Source organism: Grus americana, chromosome 11 (genome assembly GCF_028858705.1).
Source record: "Grus americana isolate bGruAme1 chromosome 11, bGruAme1.mat, whole genome shotgun sequence".
Classification (NCBI taxonomy): domain Eukaryota; kingdom Metazoa; phylum Chordata; class Aves; order Gruiformes; family Gruidae; genus Grus; species Grus americana.
In genome coordinates, this window is record NC_072862.1 from 20,244,065 (window position 1) to 20,267,747 (window position 23,683).

General features: G+C 35.8%; 2 protein-coding genes across 5 annotated transcripts in view; one reads left to right on the forward strand and one right to left on the reverse strand.

Annotated features, from left to right (window-relative positions):
- CENPP (centromere protein P) overlaps window positions 1–23,683 on the reverse strand; it is a 149,956-nt gene that overhangs the window by 111,709 nt on the left and 14,564 nt on the right. The window lies entirely within an intron of this gene.
- Window positions 9,754–22,230, forward strand: OGN (osteoglycin). The gene is made up of 7 exons (XM_054837724.1): window positions 9,754–10,040; window positions 10,682–10,943; window positions 15,305–15,389; window positions 17,312–17,470; window positions 18,096–18,298; window positions 18,880–18,975; window positions 19,466–22,230. Exons 2-7 carry the CDS (start codon window positions 10,767–10,769, stop codon window positions 19,634–19,636), a joined length of 891 nt encoding a protein of 296 aa, XP_054693699.1. The 5' UTR covers window positions 9,754–10,040; window positions 10,682–10,766; the 3' UTR covers window positions 19,637–22,230.

A 23,683-nucleotide genomic window follows, 5' to 3' on the forward strand; every position in this document is an offset into this window, starting at 1 on the left:
TTTTCATTCAATTAATATTATCATATCTTATCTGTGGCAACTACAATTCTATCCTCTAAAAAAGATTTTAGAGTGGTCAGGGAACTAAAGACTTGCTAACCTTATGACTGTATTAGACAAATGATAAGTTATAACAAAGTACAGAATTAATGGATATATAGATAAATACAATTTGCTCTGGTAAGACCTGGCATGGCTTCTGTAAAAGGATGTGGAAAAGGGAGACCCTGGTCCAAACAGCCTACAAAAATTTCTGAAAGGTTTTCAAGGAAATTAAGCTGCCACAGACTAAGACGTGACAGCACAGACAAAAAATCACATAAAAGAAACTGCATAAGAACAAATGGTCAGTTCTTGCTATGGAGGGAGTCCATTGGTGGGAGTTTTGCAAAGGGCCTGTGCTAGAATTTATTCAATTTGGTATACTTGCAAAAGACAGAAAAATCAGCCTGAGAAGTGAGATGACAACAAAGATTGCTAAGCGCCAATGAAGAATGACTGTAAAAGGACCTCAGAATGCTAACATAAGCTATGAATTTCAACGTTGTTAAATGAAAAGTGATATCCATGGAAAAGATGATACTAGCTTCATAGAAGAACCAATGAAGCATGACCTCACCACTACCGCTCAGAAGAGAGTCTCACAAGTAATAATAAGCAGCTCAATGAAAACACTGGCTTAGTACCCAGTAGCAGTCAAAAGTAAACTCAAATGTAGAGAGTGACTAGAGAGAAATAGAAAACAAGAGACATCACGATGTGACTGTAAATCTGTGGCTCACCCAGACATTAAACACACTATTGATTTCCAAGCCTAATTATATATGGCATAATTAGAAAAGGATCAGAGAAAGATAATAAGGCCACAAAAGGTAAGGAATGGCTTCTATATAAGCAACATCGAGCAGGCTAGAACTCAACAGTTCAGAAAAGAGATGGCTAAGGGCAGATGTAGGAGATATCCACAAAATTACGAGTTGCATAGACAGCACGGGTCCAGGGATCAAGTGCTTCAGTAGAAAAACAAGGAGCCATCAAATGAAGCTAGTATGTACCAGGTACAAACTAGACAAAAAGTTCATAGGCAAAGAGTAGTCAGCTCATTAAAATGCATGCCTGAGAACACAGTGGATGCAGCAGCAGTTTTATACACAGTTTCAAGGGAAGACTGGATAAGTAATTGCATTTCTTGGAAGAGGTCCATTATAGGTTGTTAAACATACAAAGCACAGTAGGTACAAGAGTGCTGAGCTGAAAACAGCTCGAGAATGGAAGAATATTTGGAGACAGGATGAGACAAGAATCATACATACTTGTCCTGTTCTCAGCCTTCCCCAAGCATCTGCTTATGGCCATTGTTAGAGACAGGGTATTGTACACTAACCTTCATTCTGAATTCCACACCTAGTTCTATGTTCTCATTGCTCTTCACTACTAGCATATGCTTACTGCCTTGATATAGTTAAATTTAAGCTTTTTTTAAGCACTACCAACTATGGGTATATGCTAAGGCATATTCTAGCTCATTAAATTTGGGAACAGTATGTCTACAATGCTCCATGCTACCGTGTTCTGTAGCAGACAGACATCCATACTGATTCAGATACACAAAGTAGCCTAGCCATGTAAGTGTGGAGCTCTGCATAAACCAAATCATAGCACTACATAACCACATAGATTTTGCTATCAAAACATATTTGCTTCTTGTTTGCTCTGGTATTTATTTTCAGAATACTATATAGTCTTTTTAAGCAGGAAATAGACTCATAAATTAAGAACTAAACATGTATTAAAATGCTATTTATTTTATCAGTAACAGCAAAACCAAACAAGTATCAAACAGCTGAATTAGTTTGTTTACAGCAGAGTCAGTAAACATAGAAACAAAACCTGATCTGGTTTACAACACTGTGTCTGCATTAGCAATTAAGGTGAAGCACCAGGGTGGATTAGTAGAGCAAAATGCTTGTGATGATGCCATGAGACCCACCCTCTGTTTTTTGAGGGAGAGGAGCTTTACTTCAGACTAGCCCTAGCCCCTAATTAAAATCCATTAGCAGCTGCAGCACATCAGGTGCACCCCTGAATACATACAACTTCTGGTTTGTTACATCCAAAAAGAATAGTCCACATACTTCAAGAGCACTGTGATGTGAATCAAGGTGCAGGAAGTTTTGGTTTTCAGGAGATTCATTTCAAAAATGCACTCCTGATCCTAATTAACACACTAACAGAAACATAATCAGAAACACAGCAACTGAGAAAAATGAAATCTCAGTTCTACTTTCAGCTTTGGATAAACTAGTCTGAAAAATCATGTTTTCCAAGTCTAATCCGTGTAAACAAGGATGGAACCTTCTTGAACTCTAAGCTAAATATTATCAGCATTATCCAGAGTGCATAATAATTAGCAAGGTTGTATTAGTGCACTGTAGAGCATTTTGATACCAGTGTAAACCTATAGCAGAAAAGCCTCACAGATTTCTGGAAAACATTCAGTTATGACTAAACTTTAATCCAGAAAATTAAAGCTCTCTAAACGACAACAAAACTAACATGTCTTTTTCCACAAAATCTATACCACAAGAGGCTATTGTAAAAATCAAAATAAAGAGAAATAACAGTAGTTTAATCCAACTGTCTACATTTCTTCCTTTAGCCACGAAATATAGGAATATATTTTGCCTTTTTCCATTTTTTGTTACTGTTGGTATTTAATACTTATAAGGCTTACTTTTTCAGATATTTATTTCAGCATTCTGATAATAAGTGTTACATAGATTAGGAAAGAAACTCCTTTATAGAAAACAGATGGTTTACATTTCAAGTTTTCTGACTTCTTTTAACGTATTCACATTCCACTGTTACACTATGAATCAATTTCCTTCTTTGTTTCCCAACTTGATCATTGCAAGCAATAAACATAGGAATGTCCTATCTGAAAAAGGCCAAAGAACAAGATACTATTTTTTTAACAAAAAATTACACACCAAATAGATTTTGCAATCATTTTCAAATACTACTGCAAGAGTAGGAACTTTTCAGCTATAAATCAAATTGTGTATACACTACTGGAAGTTATGCAACTCCACAAACATATACATTTATCCTAAGATGTTTTAAACTATTTTGTCCAAAATTTACATTTCTAACAACCTAATTAAAAGGAAAAGAAATAATACCTTAATCTCGTAAATCATTGCATAAAGTCATCATCTACAGAAAAGAATAAACCAACTTTCCCCTATTATAAACCACAACACAACAAAAAAATAGATAAATATGAAGATTAGCCATAAATACAGAGAGTAAAGTAGATGCTATGAATAACATAAGGAACAGAAACATAAAAGTAAAATACATAAGGTCAATGAGTCTTGGAGCCCTGACTCTAGTGTCCCTGTAGACATAGTAATGGCTCTCAACAAATTATGATATCCTTATAAAGAAGTAATGTCAATTCAGGAAGGAATTTGATTCAGGATGTAACTGATGATACATAGGTAAAGTTCAAGAGAACATCTGTTCAACAGAGGGGTCTGGGTAAATAGCAGACAGTACTACTACTCCAGTTACCATTTATATTTGTTAACTGTACTTTGATTGCTGTTAACTATTATGCATACTTTTTAAAATGTGCTTTATTCATTTATAACACAGTAACTGATACAAGGAGTCTCTTTCTTTTCCAAAAATGCAAGGATTAAAGGTAATGTCTTCAGCTTTAAAAAATTCTGATTATAAATCAGAAACATATGGAAGGATGTTCATACAATCACTAGGTCATTTTTCAGCTGTCTCTATTTTGCAGCTGGTGGCCCTAACAGTGACCTAAACTTAATCTAATTCACTGAGCCTTGGAAATAGTTGCAACTTTTCATAAAAATACTGGAAGTTTTTAAGCATAACTATTTCATATCCGATACTTTTTTGGTCATTCTAAATCTTTAGGAATGTTTTACGTTTTCTCTGTAAGACATGATGACTATTTATTTTACATTTAATACTACCTCCAAATCCTCCTCCATCCCTCAAGCCTGCTGAATTGCAATATCCTTTGCTTAATATCACACAACAACTCTTCTATAGTATCACCTTCAGTCCAATTTCTGTGCATTGCTCAAGAACAAACCAGGAGACAGCTTCCTCCCTTTTTGGATACTCTGGCTTTTTGTACCCAGAATGAAGGCAGCCCCAGCATAAGCACAGACATTAGACTGCCTTAAAACTATTTTGAACCCCTGTATCAGGATCTCAAAGAAAAGCAGAAGGGGATGTAGGAGTCACAGAGAAGTTCCATATCACACATGCATACAGCAGTCAAAATATGCAGCTGTACCATCCAAGAGACAAAAATAATTTTAGAAGCTAAAATCAATCAGGCCACACAAACAGTCAAGCAGAAAAGGCCTGTATTTTAGAAAAAGAAAATGAAGTAGAGAGGTTACAACAAGAATAAAATAAACATTGAGTTCAGTTTTAACATCACTTCATGCCTTTGTTCTCTTTAACAGTAAATCTGTGTTTCATTGCTTGCAGATTATTTTGTATTTGTTATTAGGCTGGTTCAAAAAGTACCTTTTATTCTATAAAACCTTTTCTATTATAATTATTCTAATCCAGAGCAACCAGTCAACATTGTAAAGTATTTAATCACACTTCACACAAAAGATACGCTAAGGAATATTGAACTTGTTACCTTCCACATGAAGCAAAAAAATCACATACAAAAGAAAATTCAGCATTGTGTCTGTCTAGGTCTATAAACACCTAGAAGCCTTTAACAGCTTTCCTAATTTGTCCCCATCTCCTACTGTCACAGACACAGTTCTGCGCAAGAGAAGACACTAATTTTTTAACATTCTGTATAAGTGATTCCCAGGGTTCATCAGGGATGAGGAAGCTAAGCAATAATCATAGAATCATAGCATGGTTTGGGTCAGAAGGGACCTCACAGATCATCTAGTTCCAACCCCCCTGCTGCAGGCAGGGACACCCTCCACTAGACCACGTTGCCCAAAGCCCCATCCAACCTGGTCTTAAACACTTCCAGGGATGGGGCCTCCACAGCCTCTCTGGGCAACCTGTGCCAGGGCCTCACCACTCTCACAGTAAAGAATTTCTAACATCTAATCTAAATCAACCCTCCTTCAGCTGATACCCCTTGTCCTGTCACTACACTCCCTGATAAACAGCCCCTCTCCATCTTTCCTGTAGGCCCCCTTCAGGTACTGGTAAGCTGCAATTAGATCTCCCCGGAGCTGCCTTTTCTCCAGGCTGAACAATCCCAACTCTCTCAGCCTGTCCTCATAGGAGAGGTGCTCCAGCCCTCTGATCAGCTTCATGGCCTCCTCTGGACTCTCTCCAACAGCTCCACATCTCTCCTGTACCGGGGCCCCCAGAGCTGGACGCAGTACTCCAGGTGGGGTCTCACAAGAGCAGAGTAGAGGGGCAGGATCATCTCCCTCAACCTGCTGGTCACGCTTCTTTTGATGCGGCCCAGGACACAGTTGGCTTTCTGGGCTACAAGTGCACACTGCCGGCTCATGTTGAGCTGCTCATCAATCAATACCCCCAAGTCCTTCTCCTCAGGGCTGCTTTCAATCCATTCCTCGACAGGAATCCATACTTCCTTCTTCCAAGAACACTTAAAAACAATAAAACCCAGAAACTACAGAACTTGCCAATATTGTTCTTTAGAGACTATGATACAAGATGAAAGCCAAGGCCTTTAAGCAGCTGAAAAAATACACTTTCTTTGCCTAAATATAGAACAAACCTGAGTATTTAAAAACTTTAAAAAATCTCAGCTTTGGTTTATTTCATAAGGAATATCTTGATAGCAACCTTAGACTACACTCCCTAGGGCTGCCTCATAGCCGCATAAACCCATGCGCCCCAGAGATAAGGCTCCTCCCACCCCATTTTTCTTCTTCTTCCTTGTGTCCTGCCTCCCATCACACAATCACAAGTCTTTATATAGGTAGTGCCAGTCCTCCTTCTGCCTAATTCCTACAGGCACTCTGGAGAAGTAATTTCCAACCATCAACCCTACAGAGAGAAAAGGCTACCCGCTCTGCTAACCTGGCTCTTTTCAGGTCAATCAGTTCTTCAGGGCCTTGCAGGGGTTTACCAGGAATGAGACATAAGTGCCTCACTGCGAATTACAAGCAACCAGCCCTCAGTTCCATTGTAAAACACATTACAGCATTTCAAAGCAATGCTAGAAGTACAGAAAAGCTCTCTCCTACGCATTAAGTAAAAAATGCTCAGCACCAACATGGTAAAAAGGTAATTAACATGCTAGGATCTATGAGAACTGGGCTTTGCTGAAACCCAAGAAGAGAGAGAGAACTGCCCTCCCATTTAAATTGGTGTCATTTTCTCTGGCAACAATCGAGAAGAACTGCTCATGGCAGCTTTTGCAGTATACACCTGTATGCTTAGTTTTTAAGGAAAACTTTGGTTTCTTTTTTGATCTGCGTTAGTAGATTTAGTGTTAGTAGAAAGGTGAGAACAGAAATGAACTAGTCATACTGAAGCTCTGAGCATGGCAGAACATATGAGGTCACTTCAAGTACAACATAGTCTGAGCTGAACATCAGCCAGTTCAAATAATTCGCAAAATCTGCTCATCTGCCTGCAAAACAAAATCTTTCCTCAGTTCATCTAGGATATTTTCAACTTGATTTTTTGCTTTACCTGCTCTTGACATACAAACACTACTAAATAGTAGATTCCTTCCCAGATGCTGAAGACAAGTTAATCAGCAATACATATAGTTTAGATAGTTACCTTAATTTTCATCTTGCTCTCCCATACTTTTCTTACCTCTGCCATCCATACCCATTCAACTTCTCTCTTTTTCTCTCCTAAAAGCCTTTTATTCTTCACTGTCTATCCCAATAGAAGGCAACACTAGGGAACAAATTTTATGCCTACTCTGGATGCAACCTTTTTCCTCTAAAGTTAAGGTTTTCTGAAAGCAGAATCCACAGAGCAAGTGTCCTTTGCTAGACTGACTTGCATTCTCTCTACTAGAAGTAAAAAAAGTATCATACTTCATTTACACCTTCAGCTACCTTTCATATCCTTACAAAATTGTAAGGAAATTACTACCATTCAAATTTAAGCCAGGATTCCATTCCAACACAACCAGTAAAATAGCCATTTAAAATGCCTAACATCTCAGGTAAAAGTACCTTGTGGGGAAATCAAACAGTGAAAATGAGATATTATGGGTAAAAATAAAAATTATACACCTGACAAATTAGAAAGCATACCATAAACACATTATCAAGGTCCTCTTCAAAAACTGGAGCTCAATCAGTTAACAATAGTGTTTGTGTAGGTTTTCAGAAAAGAAACCACCTTCTAAGTACATAGATCCTTATAACTAGAGTCCAAGAAACAAGTACATATATAACAAACTTCTAAGCACTAAGAATGCCTAGAAAGCACACACTGCTTGCCAGGGTGAATGCTTTTCACTAGCTTCCCTATTGTCAATGCATATGAACCACATTTTTCATTTCAGATGACATAGATATTGTGATTACTTCGAGTAATTTTGAACAGGAATAAAGCAGCACTGCTGCCGAAAGAAACAACACTACCCTTCCCTGTTTACAGCTACTTATGCCATCCCCTTCCTTGTGCTGATGTGAGCATCTGTTACATGTTCGGATAAAAATAGCTTTTATCTGAAATTATTTGTTTTTACTTTTCTTCCTGGCACAAGGAATGACAAGCAGACGAAATATGGGACAGGAGTACTACTTTATTTGGCACTGACAGTTTGAAGTGACAGTAAAACGATACTGTAAGGTAAACCTTGATGACATCATGCCAGAGTAATTACTTAACATATCACTCTTCAAATGTATTTGTAAGTAAGTGTTCATGAGTTTCTTCTAAGTGCTTGGATAACAACAGCAAGTACACAATGTTTTTGTGGTAAGCATACCACTGAAATCTTGTGACCCTGATGAACATGGACTTTTGACAATGTTTTCTGCAAAGCTGTACTAAAGTCTTCTAACATTACAGAGCCTCTTCTCTTGCAGATCAAAGCATGTAAGAGCTTTCTTGCATGAAGACTTCCTAAATTTTCAAGGCTATGTTTATTTAGTTACTATCCCTCATTTTTAAAAATTGTCATATATAAGGAAAAAACTAAGCTATTCCCAAGATATTCCACGTACATAGCTATGAAATCTAGGATTTTGGTACTTACAAAATAAATTCTCATAGAAAAAATGTATTTAATATTTTATATCATGCTTCCAGTTTCAATACTTAATACTTTTCCCTTAGAACATTTATCCTTTGATTACATTCAAGCATTGGAAAAACTTGGATGCCCCAGAGCCAGATGAAATCGTAACATGGATGTTTGGCGGGGGGGCGGGGGGTGGCAGTTGGAAAGAGGTAAGGACAAAGCAGAGCTGCTGTCATTACTTCTGAAACATGCACAAAGCCACGAGGGACATAAGATGGTATTGATGCTGTAACCTTTTTGTCTCCTCCTCACCAAATCCACCCTTTCACACACCGTACTTCTCACTGAAAGTTCCTATATACTGCAGCAGAAAACACCTTAACATCCTAGCCACTTCAAAACTTCTCTTGTTCTTATTGTTCCAGCAGAACAGCAACCAATGTGATTCAGAGTCCAATTTCCATTATTATTGAGCCTCTTCCCTTTACATTTCAGTTATATACTTACAACAAAATCATTATCCTAGAGCAAGCTCACAGTCTAAACTGACATTGTTTAATTTGCATATGAGCTAAACTAAAAGCATTTTTAGAAAATCCTAATGAGTTCAGAAAGTGATTATAAACTGGAAAAAAGTTTAGAGAGCAAATGGCTGTAGCCATACTTCAGTTTGCAGATTTACTACAGACATCTGGTTTCTAAACAAGGCAGCACTTACAAGAAAACTTAACCAAATAGGTCTACTGTTTATCACCAACATTAGCTGACAGTGTTATCGGGGGCGGGGGGGGGGAGTAATGAAAATGAAAGAGAAATGTAAATCTGAATATCTTCCCAATAGATTTTATTGCTACATACTTTTTAAGGACTCAAAAAAGCTACTTCGTAAACTTGCAAGTTGGTCATCTGGCTCCCATTTGTACTCACTGCCAAAAATACATAATAAGGAAAAGGATGGGGGAGGAAGAAATGTATTAGAAATCCAGAAAGCTGCTGCTTGTAGCTCAAACAAAAATTCTACACCTGGACAAGGTTTACTAAGTTACCTATAGAACTGACACAGAACTTTACTCAAAAGAAGTATTCGTTGTGAAACCAATTTTTTCAATAAATTGTCTAGTAAGTCATTCAATGAAGCATTTAGACATTAATTTCTTGTCTGAAAAAAAGAATCTCAAAACACACACACAATTCTAAAAAGTACTTTTTGTTTCCAGAACTCTTCAGATTGCAAAGTTTCCACTTCATACTTAGGTGAAACTTCTCTAAACATATACAACTTGTAATGAAACATTTTATTACTCATGAAATGTGACTAATATGGTATACGTATGTTTTGGCTCTACCTTGCTCAGTCAGAAAGCAGCTGCTTTGTCTCTTAGCTAAACCATTAAACAAAACGGATAACACATGCCTTGTTATAGACCTCCAGTTTGCACAATTAATATTTGATTTACAGCAGAAAAAGCTTTAGCAATTTTAAAGAGTGAATCACCACAAAGCATAAGGTTACCATTTTAACAAGTAATAGCAAAAGTAGGATGAGCTAGACAAACTTAACATTCACAAACGTTATTCGAAGTACAACCCCCCTGCTCCAGGATATTACCTCTTACCCTAGGGAAAGAATGCTGGCAAAGCATTTTTTACCCCATGGAAAGCACTTTTAAGACTGTCAAACTTTGAAAGAGTATTCATTTCAACAATCTGGATGTAATTCATAGCTTTACTCTTTTATCAATCCCATTTTAGGTTAACATATAGATAAGGATATCTGGGTTTATGACAACCACAGAAGAGTTTTGAATCTGCTAAAACGGTAGGTGGACTTTTTTTTCCTAAAAATATATTAACCTAAAGCTTAAATTAAAAAAAAAAAAAAAAAAACTTAAACAGGAAAATATGCTGTGTAAAATTTATTTTAAAAATTATTGTGTATGTATTTAAAACATTTTAAAGATTATGTTTGTAGCCTCCTTCCCCTGCCCAAGAACTGTACAACCTGTAGAAATTCAGGGGCTGTTATCTTCTCTTGTTTACTTTCAAATGTAAAGACAAAGACAATGAGAGATTATTGTTATAGAGCATTTGGGTTTGAAAATCATTATTCTGACAACTAAGAAAAATGCATTTGAACCTCTCTCATTTTAATTAGTTCAGCTACATACATGCCCAATGCTTCATAAAATGCTTTACAAATTCCTCTTGCTATTAACAAAAATAACACACATGGAAACAAGCAAATGCAATTAAGATAATATTTTCCTTATTAGTTGGAAAATGTTGGTTATTATTTCCCAGTTTCTTTTCATGTTAAGAACAGTTTTTGTAATGCTAGAGTCTAATTAAAGGATATCAAGAGTTAAAAGTTCTTCCATGTTCCTTATGCGTTAGAAACCCCTGCCAACTAGTCCTCTAGGCTTTAAATATTGTTTTGACAGATTGCATTTTCGTTTCCAGTCACAAAGAAAGTATTCTCCATAGTCAACACACGAGGAGATCTTCACCAGCTCAGTGAAAGCCAGATACATTGTTCCGTGCAAGAATGAAGACTTTGCAGACTGCTTTTTTGTTGTTTGTGTTTGTACCTTTGGTAAATTCAGCACCACCTATACAGCAAGAATCACTCCAGTTTTATGAGTATGAGCCAGATGTAACCGATATTACCATGGGAAGCCTGATCCAACAAGATTATGAAATGCAATCCAAGGATATAATAAAGGTATTTTATTTATATTATCAGTTTAATATTTTTAACTGCTAAGCATTATATGAATAAGGTGTTACATGCATGTATGCAAGTTTTATGGAAAAGTCTTATAATAATAGCAAAACATACAATGGTTTTGGACATAGGGAAAGCCACAAAATTAAAACCACAAAAATACTACCCTTGCTACAGTTTGAGAAACAAAAAAAAAAAAAAAACAACCAGGCTTTCACAGACTGAAGCATCATTTTTAACTCTGCTGTAGTTATGCTACTACTGTTGTAAGAGTTTCAAGAATGGGATATACTAGCATACTAGCTCAACAGTTTGAGTAACACTGTATTAACACAGTAAGTTTGTTTAAAAACAAGGAGGGTTGTTTTATTTAGGAATTTGTTTTTATATCAAAGTAGTACTTGAAACAGTACTTTTTATTGGACATAACCTGCCAGCATAAACCACAGTTTCTCTTTTGACTTACCAAACTATCAAGTTTTTTGCCTTGGTTTTTCAGGGGTGGGTTGTTTGGGGTTTTTTGCACCTCAATAGTTTAGCAGTCCTGAACTACTATGGAACATCCAGTCCTGCAGTTGTTACCCACATTGTTAACACTTTCAGAGTCTTAAACGTAACTGTAAAGATTATACCTCACGGCACTCACCAGCACCCCCAAACGGTCAATTCTGAACTTTTTTTTTGCCCTGTGCTCCACATACATGCTTTTTATTTAAACACTTAAGCAGAAGACACAAAAACAGAGGAGAGTTAAACGAAGTGCATCAGCCTCAGCTGGCAGGGACAGTTAAAAACCTCATACCTCTGTTCAGACTGCCTCCAACCTAAATGATACACATCAAGAGAACGAGACACATTGATCAGGCAGACGGAATTAAAACTAACAATTACCCCAAGACTAGTTGCCAAGGAAGATACCACATATCCAAACAAAGCGGTAACAACCAAGTATTAATAAATTCAAGGAAGGAATTCTCATTAATATTAACTGTACTTGTGACAATACCTTAGTCTGATAAACAAGAAAAAAAGACAACAGCAAAAGATAATTAGAAGTAAAAAATTGCAGCACATATGCAGAAAAAACACTTCTGTATAGCTTTTTAATATTTTCCCAATTCTACTTAAATTATAGCTTTCCACTGTTAGACTTTTTTAATATAAATATGTAGTTGCCATTTTTAGTCTAAGGTATTTTTAAATCTGATATCTGCCACAGTGATGAAGTAACATGTCTTATACATCTATGAAAAAAGAGACCATTTAAAATGACTCTTAACTAATAGGTGGATATCCACTCACAACTAAGTTTTTTTTAAAAAAAAATACAAAAATGTGAACTTTAGCTAGTCAGGCAGAGCATCAGATGACATTCATTACCAAAATCATTCCAATAAGAATACGCTACTGTTTCAGTAAAAAGAACAAGGAGGAGTATACCTACAAGGAAATGGTGCCAACAGATGTGCCACAGACTAATCAAAGTCTGTACTGGCAGTGCTATAAACCAGAGGTCTTCTAAAGGCCAACAGTTCTGCTTAGGATAATTCTAGGAATGCAGTCGGTCATTATTTCCATCAGGTCAGTTCTCCAATGACACGTTTTCATTGCAAAATAATAAATTAGTTCCTTATGTGCAACAAATACATCTATACAAATTCCAGTGTTCCCTGTTTAAAACATGGGATGCACCAACAAATCTTCTATTCATTTATTGCACAAATTCTAGCTCCCAGAATATTTCAAGTATAAACTGGAACCAAAATAGACACCAAAAACTTCCTCAAATATGCCCAGTCAGAAATCTATCTTGCATGACAAATTTAACTCCTTACTGTGTGCTTGAACACACTGAAAAAAGATTTTTAGCGAAACACCAGGAGAAAGCTATTTGTGTTAGCAATGAACAAAATCAACTTTAGTCTACTGGTAAGGAAAAGGTCAACCAAACAAAGTTTATTACAATGATTATTATTTGAAACCACAGCCACCGCAGTCTTGAATAAAAATATTAGAAGTTTAAGATTTCATGTTTTTAATTTCCACAACAGAACCATCCAATAAGACACTGTCTCATATCTGGGCTAATTCATTCCACCGAATATAAACCATCAGTTTTACAGACCTCCGTGTGTTATAAAGATTAATCAATTGCTTTGCAGAAGTATTAAGACAGTTATTTAGATGTAAAATGTTAATGTGGTTTCGTATGGGTAATTCACATTGGAGTAAAGTGCAAGAGGCAGGTGGAATTTAAGTACGTAAGTAGGTCAATATTTCTTCAGTGCATTCCCTACATATGCAAGTAATGAACTTTCTGTGGTTATAATCCAATCAATCTTCTACAGTGATACTCCATGGCTAGGAATTTTTATAGCCGACCAGGAAATATTTCTATTATATTGGTTATTTATATTACTTTTGTTTTTGAGAGGGGGATCTGTTATTTAATTTTGTGTATTTAACAGTATTCTGCAAATAATCAGTTTTACTTTTTGTTGATGTTTTCTGCTGGCAGAAATCAGTTGTACGTTGTATTCCGAAAAGAACTCACATGCATGCTCTTTCATAGATCACACCTGAAGTAAGATAATGTACTAGAAATCTACACTTGGTACAGATATGCTATGTCAGCCAACACGTTTTTCATACAAGTATATTAAAACAGTCTCTTATGAATCAAACATGCTACACCAATAGAAGTGCAGTTTTTGTATTGTAAGTCCATCTACACAGAAGTCTCTTCTGGCATGGTCAACAAAGACCATGTCTTCACATGACTAAACATATCTATGCAAGCTAAACATTTTTGCAGAAACCTTCTATAAGATTTGCTGCTTGAGTCCAACTGTTCAGCTCACACCCCCCAGCTTCTCTACACTGAATACTGCGAAAGCTCTTACCCTACACAGAAGTTTCATGCTACAACTGCTGAACTGTTGCCAGCATTCTAACTTGGGTATAAAAGTCTTACTAGAACAAACCAACCTATCCCAAACATTACACGAAAACAAGAGGCAATAAAGAGCCCTAGCCTGGATAGACAGGCGCAGGGAAGAGCCAAGGGATGGATGATTCACAGGCTAAAAAAGGGTCAAAATGACAGAAACTGGCCAAGATATTTGTTTCTCAGGCTTTATGTCAAGCTTGAGGGTTTTATTTTGCACGATACAAAAATTCCCACAGTAAAATAGATGCAAGTAACCAAATACTAAATAAAACAAAGTCAGCATCAAAAGTAACTTGGCAATAGTATTCCTTTCACATGGCTCTAGTAGATGAACTATCTGTGTGCTATAAGCCTGAAGGGGGGGATGGGGGGTGTTAAATAAATAAATAAATGTCAGTTCACTCGTGAGCACTTGCAGCGCATAAGAAGCTCTCTTCAACAGGGGACCACAGTCCTGCCAGGGCCTGATCCCTGTACACATTTTAAAGAAAATAATGCTCCATACCCAATACTGAACTTTTTTCCCCCCCATGTGTTTTTAATAGTAATGCAGACCAAAAAGCATACTGTTTTACTCTGTCCTACAACTATTCCCCATCAAAAAAGACAATGAATTATGCTAGCCAAGCACAACTGCCACAGTCAACTGAAAAATCCCCTTAACTCTAATACATGCAAATCATAGTACAACCCACTGTATACTGTCATTTTATACAGTTCCCTAAAATTCCTTCAAATATTCAATGAAAACCTGACTACCATTTTCTGCATCATAAAAGGCCCTTCCTGTTAGCAGCCCAGGCCTTAAAACAGACTTAAGCGCAGTTAATAAGTGAATTGCTAAATTTCAGTCAATACCTGAAAGGAACATGCTTATAAACTAAGCTGTCCTGCAATTGAAAAGATGCAATGACTATCTCGACAGGGAATTTTGAATAAGTTTAAATGCAAGGAAATGTTATTTTACTGAGATTATTTGGATAAAACAAAAAAAAAATACAACTTACAGTCACGAGAATCCTATCAAACTTTGCATGATGTGCAAAATCTATCTTCAGAACTCCAGGTTTTTGTAGACACTCATTGCTTACATATTCCTTCCCCACCACATAGGCTATATTTTGTCTCTATTTTTGTGTCTACTGTTCTTTCCTAAAGAACTTCACATTTCTAAAGAACGCTAGCAGCACCACCTTCCCTTCTTGCCTTTTGAAATGAATAGCTTATTACAAAAGGGATAACAGATCACATTAGTCATCCAGCATGTAAGAGTATTTTAGAAATTCAGTGTCATAAGGAGGTATGTCACAGGAAGCTCATTTTTAAAAGTCTTGCTATTTCAGATCCTTGTAATACCCCGTGATTTTTATTTACTGTTTGTTTTTTAACATTTGCTCTCAACACAAAGGATGGAACCAACGTTTCTCTTGACACTTCCCTAAGACTGCAAGGGGATGACAGCGAACGCAATGTACCACCAACAAAGGATACAAGTAAGTTAATTTATATGAATACTGTAACATTTAAGCTCTCCAAAAGAACCTATTTTAACATGAAAATTTAATATATAATGGATGACATTATAGAATTAATCTTCTCATTTATGAATATCTTCCATATCTCCTGTGGAAACTCTTCTAACTTCTGATGGTGCAGGCTGAAAAAATTTAAAGGATCCTCAGGTAAACTCCAAATACACCAAGCACAGTTTATAAGAATCTCTACAGACTTAACCAGTCATATTTGCTGTAGAGAAGGACCCAAGTCAAATAAGTTAGGCAAGACAACCAAGAAAAACAAAATACATACCCCTATAAGTTCCACAGTTTAATCAAGTCATGATGAAATATGATGTGATTACTTCAATAGATTTCTGCAAAGAACTGGCTATTCTTACAGTTTACATCTGATGATCAGGGAGGTCAATGGTTAAAATATATCAGGAACATTCTTCACTAGCCTAAGTTTCCTACAGGCTCCGAGGTGTATTTTCCAGATTTCTCCTAACAAGCCACAATGATTTGTAGATGTGAAAGGAGCAATGTGTCTGCCAAACAGAGCATTGAAAAAGACACATATATTTTGGGTATATCTGTGATCTAAACTTCCAAAGATAAGTGATGTTTCAGCAAGACCACTGGAGTGTCAATCTCCACCAAAGTTTTAATCGAGGTTATTTATTGCAAAATAGCATCTGTCAAAAAGCCCCCATCAAAAGCAGAACAAATCTGTATGAACAGCAGAGTTTCTAGTCACAGACAAGCATAAAAACTGTTGTCTTTTAAATAGAGACAACACTGTTTCACAATCATTTTCCATTTCCTACACTCTAGCATATGACAAACAAGACACTAAATCAAAAAAAGGCAAATGGGGCAGAACTCCGAAGTCTATCAGATGGTAATATTCACAAACCTAAAACTCTCAATTCCATTCTCTGCAGTACTTCTGTAAGGAGGAAAAAAAAGAAGGAAAAAAAAAAATTTACCCTATTATACACACTGGGTTGGCTTCCCAGTATTGACTGTCTACTTTTTTAACTCTTCACTGGTTGCGGAAGATCCTATCTTGCTATGCAGTGATAACAAACGACCTAGCAGTATGACACTACTCTCTGTACTATAGACAGACCAAATTGGAAGCTAACCAAAAATCTCACAATATAGAAAACGCAATAGATCAGATAGCAGTGGTGACGAAACCGGATTGAAAGCCATATTCATTATATGTATTTTAATATTGCTGTCATACAGGATTAATGAAAAGCAGAAATGACTAATACTTTACTAATGTCTATAAGGAACAGGACAGGCCATAATGGGCTTAAACTGCATTAAAAAGATACGAATTTCTCTCACTACTTAAAACAACAGCCATAAAAAAAAATCTCCATAAAAACTGGGAACAGATTGCCTAAAGTAATTATATAATCATCATTGCTGGAGATTTTATAAAAAAGGATTAGACAACATAGTAGCACAGAGTACACGTGACCCTGCCAGAAATGCTCCAATGCTATTAAAGTACCAAATGTGTGCACTGGCAGATGTTTCTCCTGCATGGATTTCTCTTTTCAAAAGAATGGTTCTAAAGATGATGTTTAACATGACCACAGAGTTGCAGTTGTCACATTCACAATACTCAAAGCCAATTAAAGATTGAAACTGAATTAAGATCGACTAATAGCATTTCAAGACAAGCTCAGATAAGAACAGAGGATCTATACAGGGAAATAATGCACAATAAAAGTAGAAAACTCAAAAAAGTTCAGAATATTAAATCTTCATGTGAATGGAGTTTTTTTAAAAAATTAATGATAGGAAATCTTAAAAGACACTAGAGAAAATTCTATTTTGAATATTCAAGCTTAAGTTGGTTCAATAACTTTTAACTGTCTACTCTAATTTGCTTTCAGATTTACCTACTTGTCTGCTCTGTGTGTGTTTAAGCGGATCAGTGTACTGTGAGGAAATAGACATCGAAGCTGTACCCCCACTGCCAAAGGAAACAGCATATCTTTATGCACGATTTAACAAAATAAAAAGGATAGCAGTCTCAGATTTTGCTGACATTAGTAAGTACTGTTCAAATTTTAATTTCCATTTACCTGATAGTATATTTGAAGTTGTTGTCCCTTAATAGTATGCCAAGATTACCAAAATAAAATATATTTTATACTTTGCTAGATTTCATTATATGTATTACTTATTTAATGCAATGCTTGTATTAGAACAGCAACTGTGAAGGCAATATGAAACCCATTCTGGCTCATGTATCCATCTTAATATTCCCACACAATCAGAGAAAAAGCAATTTGCTAAAAGTAAAATTTAACTCTGTATCCCAGTCAGTCTTCAATGACTAGGTATTATTTTTCCTTCAAATGCTGCAGGGACATGTCTCCCAGCTACCTCACTCTACAACATGACAAATTCTACGACTATCTGCAATCATGTTGTTGCTAAGAAAAAAGGAATGATCCAAAGCATTTTCCTTATTACTTTTTTTTTTTTTAATTTAAGACCATGAGGAGTGTCAAATGTGGATTTTTATCCACATTTTAATAGTATTTACATTTGTAGATCACAATTAGGATGGTGCAACCAACAGCCTAACATTTAACACGTACAACCATACATGTTTCACATGCCACATAATTATAAATTTGATATTTAGATTTTCATTTCTTTTGTGTAAAGCGACCTTGAGAAGAATTGATTTTAGTGGAAACAGGATAGAAGAAATAGAAGATGGAGCCTTTTCAAAGCTTCTGTTATTGGAAGAACTTTCTCTTGCTGAAAATCGACTCATAAAACTTCCTGTTCTACCTCCCAAACTAACAACATTTAATGCAAACCAAAACAGAATCAAGAGCAGAGGAATCAAAGCAAATGCTTTCAAGGTAAGTGAAAGACAATAATTTAGTTAACCAAAGTAAATAAAATTAGTAACCAATATACCACCAAATGATTTTTTCCTGTATTTCTGTAATCTAAGAAACAGAACTACAATGAAGAAACTTTCCAGCTTTTGTTTTGTTTTTAAGATACCGTGGAATAATACTCCTTTGCACACTCACTCTCCATGTTATTCATATAAAAAAAAATTTTCTATGAAATATCTTACCTACTTCCTTTCTCTCTTACATGCAAAGAAAAACTCAATTCAAAAAGTAATGGCACAAATACAGTTATGAGGACCACATAAATACTAATAAACAAGGATATAGCTTTATAGTGGCCTCAAGTTTTATAACCAAAAAGCTGACACTGAAATTTCCAAAACATAGGCCTGTTCTATGAGCTTCTTGATACAACAGAATTCAACATTCACAGCAAAAGAACATTTCATGTTAAATCATTTTAAGATGCTTTCTATGTGATCAGGAAAAAAAAACCCAACCTGATGTCTTGTAACAGGCACAAGTTACTTAACCTCAAGTAAGTACTATCAGTATTAATAGTGTCTCTTTCTTTGTATTAGAAGCTGACAAATTTGGCCTACCTCTACTTAGGACATAACGCACTGGAATCTGTTCCCCTTAACTTACCGGAAAGTCTGCGTATTCTTCACCTTCAGGTAATTTTGAAATATTACCTTAACATTCTATTACAAAGCATTTCATTAGTTACATACTTCAAACCAAACCCCCTGTCTTTTAAAACAGTTCACACTGCAGTTGTGCTACAGTTCTCTAATGCTTCTCCAGATAAAATAATTTACCTCTAATCTGTATGACCACAACAATACAGAAGATCAGAAGTTGTTCGTTAGCTAATTACCGTGCAAGAATTTCTCATTATTTTCTGTACATCAAGGACAGGAAGTGGTAAAAATAAGCAATAATCTTTTACCAATCATACATTTCAAACATCAGTAACAACCTCAGATTGTTTATCAGCTCATTGATTAGTTTGAAGATTCTTGATTCCTACATATCTATAGTACACACAAATCAATCCCAATGACAATAAAATGGGAGGGTAAGACGAATGAAAGTTTGAAAATTCCTCAACATATGTGGGGGAGTGTGTATGTGTTTATCTATAAAAATTGTTTTGTTTTGCAGTATAACAATATTACTACAATCACCGATGACACATTCTGCAAATCTAACAACACACGTTACATCCGCACGAGTATGGATGAGATAAGGATGGAAGGCAATCCGATCCTCTTGGCAAAGCACGTTAATGCTTTTTCCTGCTTGAGAACACTGCCTGTAGGAACATACTACTAGTCACTACTTATGTAATTACACATGCCAAAACTTAAACATGGTAACAAACAATCATTCTTTTTCCTCTGTTTACATGTTTATATCCTCTCCCTTACCAATGCCGTTTTCCCTGCATACCCAGAACCTTTTATTTTGAAATGTGGTTCTCCTCCAAAATAACTATTTCAAAACAACCACTTAATTTAGAGTTACAATGTCACCCATGCTTTCAAAATCTTTTCCATTAATGGAAGTGTAAAAATACGTATATGCACACACATATCTTCACAACTTTCATCTTACCACATATTCTTTATGTGTAGGTAAAAATCACATTCTTTATCAGTACCCAGAACAATCACTACATGTTAATTTCAGATAAATGCAAAACATTCTTTGAGCAAGCTACAGAGGAAAAAATACGTCTTAATTCCAATACCACTTCTTTAATCTGAAACGAAACCTTTTCAGTTGACCTTCAAAAGTGTATTGGATGAAGTTGCATACAAAAGAAAGTTATGTTCAGAAATAGAACTTCTCAAAGCTTAACTTCATTAAAGCTTCCTTAAAAACTTGGTTTGTGGAAAATGAGAGTAATTCCTATTTAGGCTCAGTGTACCAAGCAACACAGCAAGTGGAATTTTTCAAAGATGTGTTAAATCTCCTTCTACTATTTTGCTTTCAAAATAGTCTAAGAGTGTGTGTGTATATATATTATATATGTATTTTATTTTTACACATGGTATTTTTAATTGAAATATATAAATTCTGCTCAGCTGTACCCACAAGAGTAATTTCTGCCACATCAGCTTCCTATTTTAATACAATGGTCAAAGTACAGCATAGTATGACTCCAAGTATCTTTATTATTAACAGATGATGTAGACCAAGTCTTGTTCCACTGCTTTTTCTTGACAAGGAAACATGACAATATAATTAACAGCAAAGCTGAATTAATGTTTTTAGCTGTAAATAAGTAAGATTTCAGATAGATGTCAGTGCAAAGAAACAGAAGTACCCTTGAACAACAATACTTTCGCTCATTAGGGAAAATCAAATCAGATCTTTAAATTAAAAAGCTGATTTTATCAATCTAAAACAAGTGTTAACTTCAAGCAAATTAAACTAGTATCATTTCACTCAACTACTATAAACCATACAGCAGCATATTAAAAACATAAATTGATGTATGCAGGCCTCAACAGTCAGTTCACCTAAAAGTAGATGTAATTGATACAAGACGTAATGTTTTTAATTATACAACTATACATTTCTGACATTTCATTTTCAGTTTCTCCCCTCAAATACCTACCACAGATGTAAACTCTTCAGAGAAATGAATGTCAAAAGTGTGCTAGTTACTATTACCAGATCAACTTCATGTTAATTTTGAAGCTATTATAGATTCCTAATTTGTAGAAATAGTTAAGCATCAAATGCATGATGATGTATCACTACATCTAGAATACTGATTTTTACAAGATATTTTGTTTTAGTTTTGTTTATCTTATTTAGCTAAGCCTTGATTTGTTAGTGCTTGTGCTATGGGGAATTAAGTGCATACTTAATTCTGAACACACTGATGCTCTGCCACTAAGAGTGTAAAGGCCTAAGTGACTTTCAGTCCCTTTTTAAGCGACTATGTCAAGCATCAACCGTGGGCTCATCTTCCTGGAAAGAGAATGTAATTATGAAATGCATGTCAAAAATATTTTTTCCCTGAACCCATTACCCAAGAAAGACATAGCAATACCCAATATTTTCCATTTTAAGTTATTTGGTATAACAAAAAAGAAAATCCATTGTCTTAATGCAACGGAGAACAAAACCAAGCCCAACAGTGAGAATAATATTTAGTTTTCATTTTCCCAAGTGATAAAACCTTGATGTTTCCAGGTTTTTAGCAAAAATGTAAAAACTAATCCCAAAACATGTAAAAATACATTCCAACTTCAAGCCAAATTTATACTAGGAAAAAAAATAAAAGCAATCAATTCTCTCATCTCTCTTTTGATAAATGCCTGAGATGGAGAAAACACAGTTGGAAGTGTAAGTGTAATAACATTACATAAGCAGTGGCCTCTGATCTTAGTCTCATCACAAATCATTATTACAAAATAAAGCTCTTTCCAGCATTGATAGGATGAGTAAATATCACCAAAACTCTTCCTATGAAAACAACTCTAAATGTATACTCAAATATATGCATATTTATGTAATATATACACACATCAACATTCTAAGACCTAACCACTACTATGTTATTAGTTTTACATTAAAATGTTGTATATATTTTTGAAAAAGTACTAAATATCAACTGTAATGCTACTTAATGCTCTTAATATTTTGTGAGCAAACCAAAGCAAGCAACTGGTACCTTCTGAACGCCTCATGCAGGCAATAAATTATCTGACACATTTTAATTTACTTTCCCCATTCATAGCAAGTTAACTCATCAAAACATTAAGTGAGAAGGGCTTCAGTATGAAGGATTTTTTTGTCTTCTGTTTGTGTGAACCAGTACTAATATCAAGCTGAATGTACACCATTCTATTTTTTTCCTATCACTCATTTCTGTTCTGTATTTCCAATAAAACTTGAATTTTTTTCCTTGTTTATCATTATCAGCTTCAACAATCTGCTCTTCCAGCAATGCCAACATGCTTCATTTGTTCAGCCTCATAGCAGACTAAGGCTGCGTCTAGATCAGAAAATTATTTGCAGATGTAAATCCATTTTGCAGACATAAAATTTATTGTAGCAACACAGTAAATCCTGCCGTACAAGTAATGCCACGCAAAAAACACTCCATTCACCCCTTCAAAACTCTATTTAAAGCACTATGTAGATATTTTCAGTAGAATAGAGGAGCAGCAACAGAGGGTAATAACAATATGCTTAACTCTTGATTGTGTGTGTGAAGCGTGCAAGTTGTAGACTAACCCGTTTCAGTAAAAAAGCACAACTGCTAAAGCACAATGTCAGGGAGTATGTAATGCAGAGCACAACATGTTTACAACTGAACATTGCTCTACCCACACTAGCCTAAATCTGCCTCTGCTTTCTAGAAAAGCCTGTTTACAGTCAAATCAATGTATATTTTAAATTGCCTTTTTTTGCTTAATCTGAGTTATCCATCCCACCATTACTCTTGTTAACTGGGAAAACCCATGCTACAAAACTGCCATTTGTGAAAAAAACGATCAAGCCTATACCTCCTCTAACATTAACCATCATATAAGATCATAGAATCATAGAATGGTTTGGGTCAGAAGGGACCTCACAGATCATCTAGTTCCAACCCCCCTGCTGCGGGCAGGGACACCCTCCACTAGACCATGTTGCCCAAAGCCTCATCCAACCTGGCCTTGAACACTGCCAGGGAGGGGGCCTCCACAACCTCTCTGGGCAACCTGTGCCAGGGCCTCACCACTCTAAAGAATTTCTTTCTAACATCTAATCTAAATCGACCCTCCTTCAGCTTAAACCCATTACCCCTTGTCCCATCACTACACTCCTTGATAAACAGTCCCTCTCCATCTTTCCTGTAGGCCTGTAGGTACTGGAAGGCTGCAATTAGGTCTCGCCAGAGCTTTCTTTTCTCCAGGCTGAACAATCCCAACTCTCTCAGCCTGTCCTCATAGGAGAGGTGCTCCAGCCCCTCTGATCAGCTTCGTGGCCCTCCTCTGGACTCGCTCCAACAGCTTGATGTCTTTCTTGTTCTGTGTCTGTAAGACTGCAGTATTTTTACTCCAAGGAATAGTTGTTTATCTTAAAACCAGTACAAAGACGCCAGATTATGGTAATTTAAAACGAAGTTCAAATACTATGTTCCAGCTAAGAGTGAGGAACAGTTTATTTCCCATTCAAGTAAAACATTTCAGAACTGGAAGTGCTGTCACCCAAACACATGCTGCCACATTTTCAAGAGAGACAGATCCAGTCCTTCAGAACTAATGTTTAAATGCCAAAGACTACAAATGTTATTTTCTTTTAATTTCTTCTTTTGCCTGTTTTTTTTGTTCAAAATGAAATATAATACCAATAAAAAACTGTCCTACTGCCACA